The sequence below is a fragment of the Onychostoma macrolepis genome, chromosome 25 (genome assembly GCF_012432095.1).
Source record: "Onychostoma macrolepis isolate SWU-2019 chromosome 25, ASM1243209v1, whole genome shotgun sequence".
Lineage (NCBI taxonomy): Eukaryota > Metazoa > Chordata > Actinopteri > Cypriniformes > Cyprinidae > Onychostoma > Onychostoma macrolepis.
In genome coordinates, this window is record NC_081179.1 from 7,114,429 (window position 1) to 7,126,885 (window position 12,457).

Here is a 12,457-nt window from a genome sequence, read left to right on the forward strand (position 1 = left end):
CACTTTTTTGCCATTGTTTTAAATACAAGTTACAAATTCTATGACAATATTCAATAATAATATTAAAACCTATTATAATATCTTATTATAATATTAAGTATATACTTTAAAAAAATTTAATTTGAACTTTATTTTCAATATTTATAACAAATTATAATATTAATATGTATATATTATATAATTAGAATTTGATATAAAATAAAAAATCAAGAATTTCATTTTGTTTCAATATTTAACACAACTATTATAAACATATACCTATTAAGACTAATAACTAAATATTCTGGCATTTGAATGATAATAATTGTAGTAATTAAATTAGACAATTTTAATATTAAATTATTGTTATATTTGAGATAAAAACGAAATTTAGTTCAGTATTTAAAACAAATATACATATATACGTACTAAAACAAATAATTAAATATAATGATATTTAAATTATAATAATTAAAGATAAAAGTATACAATTATTTATTTATATTTGATATAAAAACTATATTTTTACACATAAATGCATATTAAGAAAAAATGTAATATCTTAATACTAAATTTACAATATCACGATATTATAATATACAATAATACAATATTACAATAAATTATAAAACATAATATAAAATGTAATTGTATGCGATTCTAAAATGGAATTTTAATTCTAAAACAACATGAATTTGAAATTGATTTAATATTTTCATATGTAAAATGCAAATCATAAACAAGTAGGCCTATCAGAAAGCACGATAGTATTCAAAGACAAGGAAATTAAGTATAAAAATAAAACATTTGTTCTTTTTGACTTAGTCACGTGGTTTCTGTTTCTTTTCTCAGCGCTTGTCAGGATAAACCAATCACAGGAGATTAAAACGTTTATAGATACTGCTGGAGCCGCTTTCCATTTATTTATCAGGTAAATATACTTGTATACATAGAGTTATAGGATTAAAAGATTTTACTTTCATACACATATGCGTCCTATATGACAAATAATGTCTTGAGATTTGAATAAGACTCAGTAGAGATTGGCATTTGAGCCGACAAGCGCCCCTCAAGATTGTTTGTACATTAGCACATGAAATGTAAAGAAGAAAGTAAGAAATTGTACACTATATGGCATTTACAGTAGAAAAACAAATATTTATTTTATTATAAGCATATGAACAATAAATTTCTCTACAACCTAAACTTGAAATGATAGGCATACTTCGTTTAGTTTCTAACGAATTACTCATAGAGACGCTAAGCATTCATTAACTTGTATTAAAAATATTCTTCCATGTCCAATGCAATATTTACATGCATTTTAATAAATACAGATTATTCCAGGTTCTACTCCATGTAGACATCCATTTTAAATAAAGAAACAATAACACATAGCTTACACTGTACTAAATGTTTCATAGACTCACAAAGATACTGTTTATATACCTATAATATCTCAGTATCTCTGAATAAATAAACATAAGGTGCCAATTTGAAACAAATGACATAAATGCAAACTGAAACCACCAATATATTAGCAGACATCGTTTTTGCACAAGACTAACGGTCACTTGTGTAGCCTTAATTTAACCAGAACCATTGTGGTCACCTTGCATAAATACCTTCTTATCAAGTAGAAATCTCACATAAAATACAAGAACTCCACTTGCAAGCATTTAGCACACCTTTTGTTGATCCACATATTTAATCAAACAAGAGCCAAACTAATTATATAAACAGACACAAGGATTTGACTTCGTTTGGTGGGTTTTTCATGCCATACATGATTTGGAGAGTGAAGTAATGCGACAAAACAGTTGAACTGGTACATGAAGTAATGGGAAACGTTTCATTTTTCAGACTCCTAACTGTTTGTTTAGCCTGCTTAGTGCATCTCCAATGATGTCCAGCTCATGTCTTAGTTCTTCCACCACGTTGTTGATGCTGGTTGTGTCCTTCAGAACATCTACACTCTGTGTGTACGGGTTGTAGCGCACTGAGAATGGCCTCTTAATGGTCTTTGCAAACTCCCTAAAAAATAAATTCAATTTTAAATGCAAATTATAGTGCAAAATATCTGATGATGTATGCAGTAAATACCTTTTAGCAATTTTTTAAATCATTTAATTCACTGTAAGAATACAGTTTCATTTTCTATTACCTCATTTTGACTTTTGCTTCCTCGAAGGTGTCCGAAACAAAGTAAACATCCTGAAAGGTGGTGATGATGCACTCCTGTTTGCTTGTCACGTTGGGGTCAAAGGGCAAGATCCTGGCATTTCCTGAGAGTGCATGCTGGATGAAAAGGAACAAACATCTCTATTTATAAGGTGAAAAACATGCAGTATGCATCATGTAGAGAAAGCTTTTGTGGTTCATTACCTTCAGTTCGCTGATGGAGGACAGCAGACCGGCTCCATAAGCTCTCAGTCTCCCTTCTTGCTTACAGAGGCCAAACTCCACAGTGAAGAAATAGCACTGAAACATAGAATGGAATTGTTAATAAATATGTATTTGTAGTATATTCACATAAAAACAGTAAAGTCTCAAGGCCTGTCATTACTCACAGTGGCGAGTTTCTGTACAGAGTCATCCGACGCTCCCAGTGACGCGAGACCGATCTCCTGACTGAACTGAGCAAAGCTGGGCTCGGCCAATAGAGGGACGTGTCCAAGCAGCTCGTGACATGTGTCTCTAAAACAGACAGATGTGTTCACATGATCACCTGCTTAGAGTAGCAATTCCTTTATCAGTACAGTTCTTTAATTATTGCAAACAAAGATAGAGTCTGTTGCATATCTACCTTAAAAATATATTTTTTCACTGAAATAAACATAATTTGACACTATATATATATATATATATATATATATATATATATATATATATATATATATATAAATATAAATATATACAAAAATTTGTATATAAAGACAGATATATGACATATAAATGTTTAATATACATTTTTTTTTATATACATAAACATAAATTTATATATGAAGCGCCAAACAGGAAGTAATTATATAAAATCTGAATATGTAAATGTAAATTATGAATATATAGAAGTAAATCAGAATAAAAATCTGAATATATAAATGTATATCAGAATATATAGTTATAAATCTGACTATATAAATATAAATCTGAATATTTAGTTATAAATTTTAATTTATGTACACATTTATATACAGATTACAAATATATACAAATTGTGATATAAAAATGTAAATCACGAATATATAGAAGTAAATCTGAATATATAGTTTTAAGTCTGAATATATAAATGTAAATTGTGAATATGTACTTATAATTATGAATATATACATGAAAGTTGCAATATAGCCTATAGATAAAAACTAAATGCATAAATGCAAAATATTGTGAATTTAGTAATTTATTTTATGTATAAAAACACAAAATAGAACAAATAATGTGTGTGTGTGTGTGTGTGTGTGTGTGTGTGTGTGTGTGTGTGTACACCAAAGTGTTTGGATTCCGTTTTTGTTGCTTGTCTTGTGAATCCAAATAAAAGAAAAAAAAAAAAATATATATATATATATATATATATATATATATATATATGGAGAGTTCAATTGCAAAAACAGATAACTGTTTTGAACAATTTTCAAAAATCATGTTTTTTCATTGTGCATTCTAATTAATCTCAATCAAACTGCGGTTGGGTTATTTTGATTAAGTAAAACAACAACAACGACAAAATACAGCTAACTAACAGAATAAAACATAATAAAAAACATGACTTTTGAAAATCTAAAAAAAAAATGGCGTTATCTGTTTTTGCAAATAAACTCTTCAAATAAATATATATATATATATATATATATATATATATATATATATATATATATTATAGATATATATCATTTTTTGTAAATATATTAGAGTGACAGTCATACCATAGTTAAGTGTGGTAATATTTGATTGTTTGTGTACTCACGGCTCGGGTGTGTAGAGGGGGTCTGAGCTGTGTCGCACATACTGAGTGCAGTGAAACACACGGAAGGCCAGACCTGCCAGGAAGTCTCGTGGGGAGAGATACCCAGCCACAGGCCTGATGGTGAAGCCGGTGCGCTCTGAATCAGTTCATAAAGCAATGTTATAAAGAAAAGAGTCTATAAATCCTGAACAAACCAACATTTGATGAACTGACGTCACTTTCTCTCACCTTTGAGGAAGCGCGAGACATCCTCCAGCTGCGGGATGTTGTCCTCGCGGAAGTCACAGTGTTTGATGAGCAAGGGCAGGTTCTTGAGATACTCGCGGCAGGCGTGTGTGGGGTAGAGTTTATTCAGCTCCCTGAACACCACTCCCCATGTTTTCACCTCCTCCTCTGTGAACTCTATACGGGGAATGGGGTCTCCACTGATGGAAGGGCCAACATTTAATTAGACTTATATTAAATGTGTATTACTCTTATGTTAAAATATATTTAAAAACTCACTGTTTGTAGCTCATAGCCAAGTCTGCAAAATACTTCCTCCTTTTGCGATAGACGTTGTCTTTGAATCCCTGTTGTAACAGAATCGTAAAAGTGAGCAACATGATGACAGCACACTGATGTGGTAATCGAGATTCAATCTTGCCACTTACTGGATGATCCGCATCCAGGTCTGATCCATACATCAGCACGCGGTTCGCACATTTATCCAGATCTGAAATCTTCTTCGGGAACCACGGCACGTTCTCCATCTCTGGAGAAAAAACCAACCGTCAAATATTGAGTATTTGTTTAGTAATTATAAAAAGTCACATCTGTCTGATATTGTCATTCATTCATGTACCGCTTTCTTCAGGCAGGCGGTTGTCAGGCGCGTCCATCTCGAGCACATTCACGTGTTTCCTCAGCAGCTGAATGATCTCGTGAAGCTGCTCGCGGTTGCTGTCGCAGTCTACGAAGATCTCGAACTCTGAGTTGCGCCTTTTGGATTTTCTGGACTCAATGTGCACCAGGTTGACGTGGTTTTCCTGTTGATTTATATATGATGGTTAATGTTATCCTTTTTAAATCAAGTAAAGGAATATTTAAACATGCAAGAAAATCTTGCAACCCTTCACCTGGAAAAGTTTTAGTGCCTTGACAAGCCCACCGACTTCATTCTTCAGAGAGAACACAACAGCAGCCCGACCTCTCTCTGTAGACGCGGTTTTGTTGTCTTTATTCTCCTCGATCTTTGGAAAAGCAGATTTGTTCATCTGTAAAACACAGGCACAAAACATAAATAAATGTCATATTAGGTCAGGTAGAATTAGGTCATCAAAGGTCATTTGTAAAGCTGAAAATTAGATAAGATTTTTCCCCCTTCATTTATTGTTTTACATGACTTATGTGTAGCATCAACATCTTCAGCTCACTTTAAATCCAACCCTAAGTCATGTGCTCATGGCTTGTCAATCAGATCATGTGGATTAAAGTGTGTGGTAAACAACACTTAATCCCTTTTAAGGCCACACATACAACTTTATTTGTATTCGTCTAAAGCTTTTGAACTTTCCTGTTAAGAGTGCAAAACTTTAGGATCATGTTATAAAACAACATAAAAAATAAAATAAATAAATAATAAGTTATAATATAACTTATAAGTAATTTTTTATAAAAAAATAAATAATAAATCAATTATATATATATATATATATATATATATACACAAACCTACATACATACATACATACATTACATACATAGATAAATGATACATAAATAGATCAATTATATATTAAAAATAAATAAATAAATAAAATAGTTTTTGTGAATTTATTATAGTGATAGCCATACTATCATAATTTATAGGCATTCTGTCATTTCTGATTTTCAACTCTATTAGAAGTGAAATTCAAAAAAAAAAAAAAGAAGAAGAAAAGAAGTGAAATTCAAGGAGGTCAAAAAGTGCAATTAACTTCACTGCAGGATGCCACTTTTATTAGACTGTTTTGAGACAGCAGTTAAACTCAGATTTTAATTGTAGTCATTTTTACAGTTTGTAGTCTTACACATTTTTTTTTTTTAAATGACTAAATTTTGGTCACTGAGGGGTTTGTTTTTAAATAATCCTAAACTACAAAAAACTCCAGTTGCGAACAGGTCATCCAATTAAAGGTGCTGTTTCCTGCGTCAGTTCAGCACCGCGGACAGCGACAGTCATCATGACCTGCTTAACATAAGCGCCAGCAGAGGGACGCTCCACGAGCCCTGTCCCAAGGTTGCAGACGTGGGATTAAGTCCAAGAAATCACACTGATAATTATTATTAGTGATATAAGAAATATATAATGTATATGAAGTACATACGTCCATCCATATGCATTAAAAAATGTTTACATATATATATATATATATATATATATATATATATATATATATATATATATATATATATATATATATGTTTACATATATATTTTAAATTATATGTTATTTTATTATCTATTTAGTTTTACATATTTAATTAAATTTATTGCTTTTGCATTTCTGAAAATCTACTGACTATGACAGAATGATCATCACTCCTTTAATGGCAATAGAGTTCAAACAAAAATGCCAAAAGATGTCCAGAAAATCTTTAATATTAAAAATAATAATAATTAGCATCAAATAGTACTAAACAAATAAATGATAAATTAATTAATAATATTTAATATCTATATGTATTATTGTAGAAATAAAATCTGCATTTAATATTGAGTTATATATGAATTAATCATTTAATTTAATTTTAGTACATACACCCATACACATTTAAATTTTTTACATATATATATATATATATATATTTTAAATTATATCTTATTTAATTATTTATTTAGTTTTAAACATTTCATTACATTTATTGCTTTTGCATTTCTGAAAATCTACTGACTATGACAGAATGACCATCACTCCTTCATTGACAATAGAGTTCAAACAAAAATGCCAAAAGGTGTCTAGAAAATCTTTAATATTAAATACATAATTAGCATCAAACAGTATTAAATAAATAAACAATAATTTAATTAATAATATGTAATATCTGTATGTAATATTGTAGAAATAATATTTGCATTTAATATTGAGTCATATAAGAATTAATCATTTCATTTAATTTAATATCTATGAGAGAATGACCATCAGCTCCTTTACTAGTAATTTATACAAAAAGATCTTTAATAATCTTTAAATAAATAATTAGCATGAAATAGTATTAAATAAATAAATAATAAATTAATTCATTACAATAAAATGAATAATCTTCTAATTTCATACATTAAACATGCATTGCTTTTTATTTAATATTAAGCTATATAAAAATTATTCATTAAAAATGTAATTTAATACAAAAAATGAGCTTCAATTGACCCTCAAACAAAGCTTGTCGTCTACTGACCATGTTTCTTTTATCGCGCATGTGGGAGAGTAATCGTCCCTGTCCTCGTCTTCCCGACAGCAGGATTCCCGACAGCATTAGTGAGTTGACCGTGGCAGGGTTCAGAGTACTGCAATTCACCGTCTCGGTTTAACAAAGACGGGCCAGTGTCTGTCGTCTTAAAACAATCTCATTTGGACAGCGAGGAAGCCTATTATTAGCGCCCTCTTGTTTTAATCTAACACTGGGATTAGGCTGCAATTAATCACTCTTCCACGCACATCTCTGTTAAGTGTACTTAATTTGATGCATCTTTAGATTTGGTGCGAGGAGGATTGGAACATCTTATTGCTAACAGTGTCAAGCATGGATGTGTTACAAGTAAAACCGAACGGAGAGCTTTTGCACTTGGATAGCAGTGCTCCATGGCATCTGTCAGCTTCAGTTTCCTCTACATTTGTCATTTCAGAAACCTATGCTTCCTGGAAATCTACATTTGGCATTATACACCTTAAATAACGTCATTTTTTTTTGCATAGAAAATCTAGTTTTATATGAACCTGCACCTGTTGAAAACTTAAATTCTCACCTGAGTAACAATTATGAAATATAATTTAAAAAATGTATGCAAATCAACCAAATGAGTAAGAAAAAAAAAAGTTTGCCATTTAAAATGATAGAAATAATGGGAAAAAAAGCGCTTACCTCATTGTTAAGTTGTTTCTCTTCCAATGTCAGACCAAGGTTCATGGAGTCAAAAGATCTTCCTCTGCGCGGTCCCTCGCTTTTAGTTGAGTACATGCTGATGTTTCTTATTATTTCAACGAGTTCGTCAGTCTTTTAACTGGATGTGCTACAATTGTTGTAATACAATGAGACTGTGCGCTTTGCTATTTATGAGGTCCTGAAGAGGGGGAGGAGGGGTGGCGAGTTAATCTTCCTCCTGACAGCAAATGGAAAATGAGCAGCTTCTCACGTCATGGGGATATTCATATGAGAGACATACCTTTTCATATTCTCTTTGACATTCTGCACACAAAAAGATCTGTGTGTGAGGAGAGCAGCGTCATTGGCTGGAGTTAGGAACAAAAACGTCCACAGGACACCAAAAAGCCTTTCCTGAAATCTCTCTTATCTGTCTACTCATGAAAAACCAAATATTATAAGAGCATAAGCCAGTCATTTTATGGGCGCACAATTGTATATGCTAAAAACACATTTTATTTTATTTGCAAATTAGTGCTGTCAAACAATTAATCGCAATTAATCACATCCAAAATAAAAGTTTTCATTTACATAATATACTGTATGTGTGTGATCCTGATTCACGATTTATTTTTATTTATTTTTACAAAAAAGAGATTTAATTCAAATTATAAATGAAAATGTGTTCCTTTTATTATTGTTTGGACAAAATGCTGCACATTTCTTTGAAAAATTTAAATATGTCAAATAACAAAACTAAACTGAAATTTTATAACACAAATTAAAAAAATAAATAAAATCTTCATATAAACAAACTAAGACTTTGCCTGTGCTCTTTCCTTTTAAAATTAGAGGCAACCACTCTATTTTAATCACGATCCAAACGAAGATGCTCCATACATGCAGCATGAGCAGTTTTCATCTAAATTAGATTGTATAATTTTGAAATTTGAAGCAAAAACAGTTTTGTGAAAATATACTACATAAAACATCTGAACGAAACCAAAACAGCAGACGGTCAGAATGAGAAGAGTTTGTCGACAGCTAGAGGCAGCAAAAAATTTGCCTCATAATTCTCTATGCAGGTAAAACCCTGTATATATAAAATAAAGTCAGAGAACTGTGAGCTCTTTTCATGTTGTAGGTTATGTTCACCAAGGCTGCATTTATTTGATCAGAAATAAAGTAAAAACAGTAATATTGCAAAATATTATTACAATTTAAAATAATTGTTTTCTATTGTAATGTGTGTGTTTTTTTTTTTAATTCCTGTGATGCAAAGCTGAATTTTCAGCATCATTACTCCAGTCTTCAGTGTCACACGATCCTTCAGAAATCATTCTAATATGCTAATTTGCTGCTCAAGAAACATTTCTGATTATTATCAATATTGAAAAAGTTGTGCTGCTTAATATTTTTGTGGAAACTGTGATTTTCCGAACCGAACAATTTTTTTCAGGATTCTTTGATGAATAGAAAGTTTATTCAAAAAAGGCATTTATTTGAAAGATTTTTTCTTTTCTTTTTTTTTTTGCAACAGTGTAAATGTCTTTACTTTCACTTTCAATCAATTTAATGCATCCTTGCCAAATAAAAGTATTAATTACTTTTTTTTTTTAAATCACTTTTGACTGGTAGTGTACAATGCAGTGCTGAAAAGCCAATAAAACAACTTAGCCTTTTTATTTACTATATTGCAAACAATTAAACAGTTGCAAAGAGCTTAAATACTGTACCTTGGGATGTAGAACTGATGTTGGTAAAATAAGCATTTGGCCCTATTCATGATTATATGGGTCAGGTATATTCCAGACTTAACATGGAGAGAGTGTTGATAGCTGTGTTTTTTAAGAGGATTCACTCTGATTCCTTGAATGAGTCTTAAAGATGTGTGGCTGAAGTCAGTCTCGGGACTCCACTTGGGAAGATCTGGGCGTACAGGATGTTTTCCTTCTCTTTGTCCAGCCTCAGTGCCTTGTGAGCCTTGTCCCACATCCAGGGGTCACGGTTAAATTACAGTAAAAGCCCTCAAGAGGATGATCTCTCCGACCAGGCACCCTTGAAGCGTTAGATTGAGGCGTCTTAGGCCACCAGATTTCATTAGATTTGATGGGTGGATCGTACTGTACTCTACTTAATACCAATTCGTCTGTGTGGGATTGTGCACCTTTTTAGGATCCAGAGGGACTTTGAGGTCTAAATTTCCCATCCTTCCTTTTGGGGTGTTGATCGAAGGATGAGGTTCTCATGACAGGATCACGTGCTTCACACAAGCCTTATGTTCAACTGTCCCAATACTTATGCTCACATCAATGAGTGGGATGAACTCTAAAAGTGCTGTCCTTTTTATTTGGTAAAACATGTGTTGAAACGGCTAATAATAAAATGTGACATTCTGTAGTTTTATCTCATATTCATCTTTTCATCATATTTGCAAATGTCTTGACTCCACAGCCAACAGAGCAATTTTGTCTTCACTGTTCCAATACTTTTTGAGGGCACTGTACGTCTACATATACACACCTATATAAATATATGTGTGTGTCTGAATATGTATATATAAAACAATGTATCATAACACATACACACAGTCAGTTACAAAAAGTATGTGAATGTTACAAAAGATTTCTAAGATACTAAAGATTGATCACATTAAATTACATACATTTCATATTTAAAATTGCAAATTTAAATAAAGTTTTAAAATACATGTATATTAAAATACAACATTTAAAAAATCATAAATGTTTATATATGATTGATAAATTTATATATAATGTATATACGTCTATGTATACATGCCTATATAAATGTGTCTGTATATGTATATATAATACAATTTATTATAAAACACACCCATACAGTATGTATACACATACATACATTTCAAATATAAATATAGTTTTAAAATACATGTATATTAAAATACAACATTTAAAATACTAAAAATAAAACATTGAAAAATTAAAAAAATGATGCCAAACTTTTAAAAGATATGTGTTTATGTATAAATATAGATTTTTACAAAAATGTTTCTATATTTTCATTTTATATATAAAAATTTGCTGGTCCCACAGTGTTTACCAACATTATGCAGCACAAGACAAAACTTTCATGCTTAAATAGAACACTGGAAGTCTAGTGTGACCAAAGGCTAAAAATAATTCTGACATAGAACACCATCTACTTCCAGAAGCTGCGATGTCCCACACGTGTCAGAGTTTGGGGTGTGTGGGCAGTGTGTAAACTGAGGAAAACCCACCTGGCGGAAGGCAAACAAACTCCTATCAACAGCACGGGGTGTGTGTGTGTGGAGGCTGAGGACTGCTGCTACATCAAAGCCTGAGCTCCAGGGGTCTGGAGACCACACGGATGCTGTGCTTTCATGACTGATGGGTGCAATGTCAGAGCCCCAGGAGCCTTTGAACAGTGTTCGCTTTGACATTACGCCAGATGTGATGACAAACGAGCTGTGACAGACAGAAGAGTGAACACTGGGCAACATAAAAAGGAATCTTTGTAGTGTATACTTGATTTTTGCATAAGGTACTGTTCTATAATTCATAAATTGCTTTTTTAGAGGTAACACCTGTAATTTATGAGTCAGTTAGGGCAAGATAACGTCTGATACCGACGGTGGGTTTAAACGGGTACAAAATTATGCGTATGCGGCTGATAGTTTTAAAGATTGGTGCTGAAGATGATTAGTTTGGAGTAGGTTAGTTAGATGAAGCGAATCGATGTTAGAAATCGATATTTAACCGTGATGAGTCAGGCTCTCTCTCTCTTTCTCTCTCTCTCTCTACACAAATCGAGCTCAGTGTTAATTAAAGGAAGGCTTGGCTTACATTATGCAGCCTCTGGTTCTTTTGTACTGCTTGTTCTGAAGAGGCTCTTAGCTGCAATGGCCAGTGAATGCTCATCGGTACACACTCATCTCATTACAGCTCACTCACAACCCAACACAACCGCAAGACGTCTACAAACACCCAGACCGCATGAGTTCACCCGATATGTTTCATAAAGAAAATATTGCTTATTTTAGGACTATTACGACCATATTATTTTCATTGTGATATTCTTTTTTTTTTGCTTTCTGGATAGCTAAACACATTTTAGTCATTACAATCAATTAAACATATATTCTGTATATATTAATATAATATAATAATGTTGTGTTACAGTAATGATAACTTGATGAGAATCAAAAATTGTGAATTAGCCACAACAAAGAACTTTGAACTTCCAGTTGCAGTATGGTAATGAAAATTGTCATGCATTTTTTTCTTATTGCAATTTTTTCTAAATCATTAATTTTCCTAAAGCAAAACTACATAATAATAAAATTAACAAATATTTTGTGAAGAAAATAATTCATATTTTAGGACCATTAAAGACCTAACATTTTCA

General features: G+C 31.5%; 1 protein-coding gene and 1 long non-coding RNA gene across 3 annotated transcripts; one reads left to right on the forward strand and one right to left on the reverse strand.

Annotated features, from left to right (window-relative positions):
• Positions 1 to 855: 855 nt before the first annotated feature.
• Positions 856 to 11,903, forward strand: LOC131534092 (uncharacterized). The gene is made up of 3 exons (XR_009269306.1): positions 856 to 910; positions 2,171 to 2,312; positions 11,241 to 11,903. It is a non-coding gene; the product is annotated as an uncharacterized LOC131534092 (long non-coding RNA).
• Positions 1,031 to 8,524, reverse strand: tph1a (tryptophan hydroxylase 1 (tryptophan 5-monooxygenase) a). Of its 2 annotated transcripts, XM_058766730.1 has the most exons (11): positions 8,048 to 8,524; positions 5,062 to 5,199; positions 4,788 to 4,971; positions 4,597 to 4,697; positions 4,448 to 4,515; positions 4,172 to 4,368; positions 3,944 to 4,079; positions 2,550 to 2,676; positions 2,365 to 2,460; positions 2,144 to 2,277; positions 1,031 to 2,013 (listed from the first exon to the last, which is right to left on the reverse strand). In XM_058766730.1, exons 1-11 carry the CDS (start codon positions 8,141 to 8,143, stop codon positions 1,839 to 1,841), a joined length of 1,452 nt encoding a protein of 483 aa, XP_058622713.1. In that variant the 5' UTR covers positions 8,144 to 8,524; the 3' UTR covers positions 1,031 to 1,838. The 2 variants fall into 2 exon arrangements, with proteins under 2 accessions (XP_058622713.1, XP_058622712.1); XM_058766729.1 differs by having other exon boundaries at positions 4,448 to 4,697.
• Positions 11,904 to 12,457: the final 554 nt, after the last annotated feature.

Excerpts from the sequence above, each read along its gene's own strand:
- tph1a (XM_058766729.1), bottom strand. The coding sequence starts at position 8,143 with ATGTACTCAACTAAAAGCGAGGGACCGCGCAGAGGAAGATCTTTTGAC. Across the intron at positions 4,972-5,061 it reads AGGCACTAAAACTTTTCCAG|GAAAACCACGTCAACCTGGT; the intron begins GTGAAGGGTTGC and ends ATAAATCAACAG. Across the intron at positions 2,677-3,943 it reads CCCCTCTACACACCCGAGCC|AGACACATGTCACGAGCTGC; the intron begins GTGAGTACACAA and ends TGTCTGTTTTAG.